The sequence below is a fragment of the Morone saxatilis genome, unplaced genomic scaffold (assembly GCF_004916995.1).
Source record: "Morone saxatilis isolate NCDOM2014 unplaced genomic scaffold, NCSU_SB_2.0 Contig14, whole genome shotgun sequence".
Classification (NCBI taxonomy): domain Eukaryota; kingdom Metazoa; phylum Chordata; class Actinopteri; family Moronidae; genus Morone; species Morone saxatilis.
In genome coordinates, this window is record NW_023339696.1 from 8,120,811 (window position 1) to 8,122,003 (window position 1,193).

Below are 1,193 nucleotides of genomic sequence, written 5' to 3' on the forward strand. Positions count from 1 at the left end.
GCTATTCTTTTTCATTATTTATGTTTTATAAGCTACTCTTTGCTCTTGTTATTTTTTATTCTGTCCTTTTTCTGTATGCTGTTGCAAACTGCAATTTCCCCATTGTGGGACAAATAAGTTTTCTTATCTTATCTTATCTTATCTTAAGTCTGTATTTTGTGTTAATATAGCTTTGTGGATATAGGGGAAACTGAAACTAAAAGATCCCAGTAGCAGCAGCCTTCGTGAGTTTGGGTATTACCCTTCAGTGTATATAGGTAAACAAAACACACTGAACATAATAATCTCCGACAAACATTAAATACAGCTGACAGAGAGTGTGAGTAAAAACCATTAATACAGAATAGCATGCATGCTTACAGCCAACCAATGCTTGTTAAATGCTGAAAACTAGAGAAATCAGATCCTTATACAACCACCCGTGATTCACATGAAGTCGGCCTACTTACTGTCAGCAGAGGCGAAGGACGCAACCGCAGTGAATAAAAGAAAGACACACAGCCTCGTTACTAAAGGCATGGCTGTGTAGATGCAGTTAACAGCTAAAGAAGAGACAGAAAAACACACGGACGGTGCTAACGGTGAATCAGGCGAAGGAGAAGTCAGATATCATGTGGCGAAGGGAAAGTCCAAGGGAACCAACGGAGCGGAGCGTTTCCTGATTGGCTGCGAGCCGGAGGAAGAAGGACTCCAAGTGCACGGCCCCTTTGAGAGTCAGAGCACTATGTACTTAGCGTAACAGCATTACTCCCTATTCTTTTCTGTAATTATGATATTGCCAATGAGTTTTCCCATTTTGCAATTGGAGAAAAGCAAAAGCTTCCACCCCAGATGGGACTCGAACCCACAATCCCTGGCTTAGGAGGCCAGTGCCTTATCCATTAGGCCACTGGGGCTTTGCGGCAATATAAGGAAACCAGGTATCATTTTATAGGTCAAATTTACTACATAACATTAATATTTAGTTATATTGTGGTTGCAAACGTGTGTTATTTGTTATAGTAACACACACGGCATCCGGCATTTAATATAATTTAACTATAGCTGAAAAACTATTAAAAATTAATTGAAGTTATGTCCTTCTAAAATAGGCCAAACACTTTCATATAGTTAGTTTAAGTCCAAGTAAGTCTACTTATTTCAGCAGTGGCTGAATTGGCCCGAAAAAAAAGATACTCAGTTCTGGAGAGTAA

The 1,193-nt window shown here is 39.4% G+C and overlaps 1 protein-coding gene and 1 non-coding gene across 2 annotated transcripts in view; both read right to left on the reverse strand.

The window, feature by feature from the left end:
* Window positions 1-661, reverse strand: part of plbd1 (phospholipase B domain containing 1) — a 6,720-nt gene extending 6,059 nt beyond the window's left edge. Inside the window, exon 1 of the mRNA XM_035654836.1 lies at window positions 450-661. Within this exon, the coding sequence (XP_035510729.1) occupies window positions 450-519 (70 nt within the window). The 5' untranslated portion in view covers window positions 520-661. The remainder of the gene's footprint in view (window positions 1-449) is intronic.
* Window positions 662-823: 162 nt separating this feature from the next.
* On the reverse strand, window positions 824-896 carry trnar-ccu. Its single transcript has one exon. It is a non-coding gene; the product is annotated as a tRNA-Arg (tRNA).
* Window positions 897-1,193: the final 297 nt, after the last annotated feature.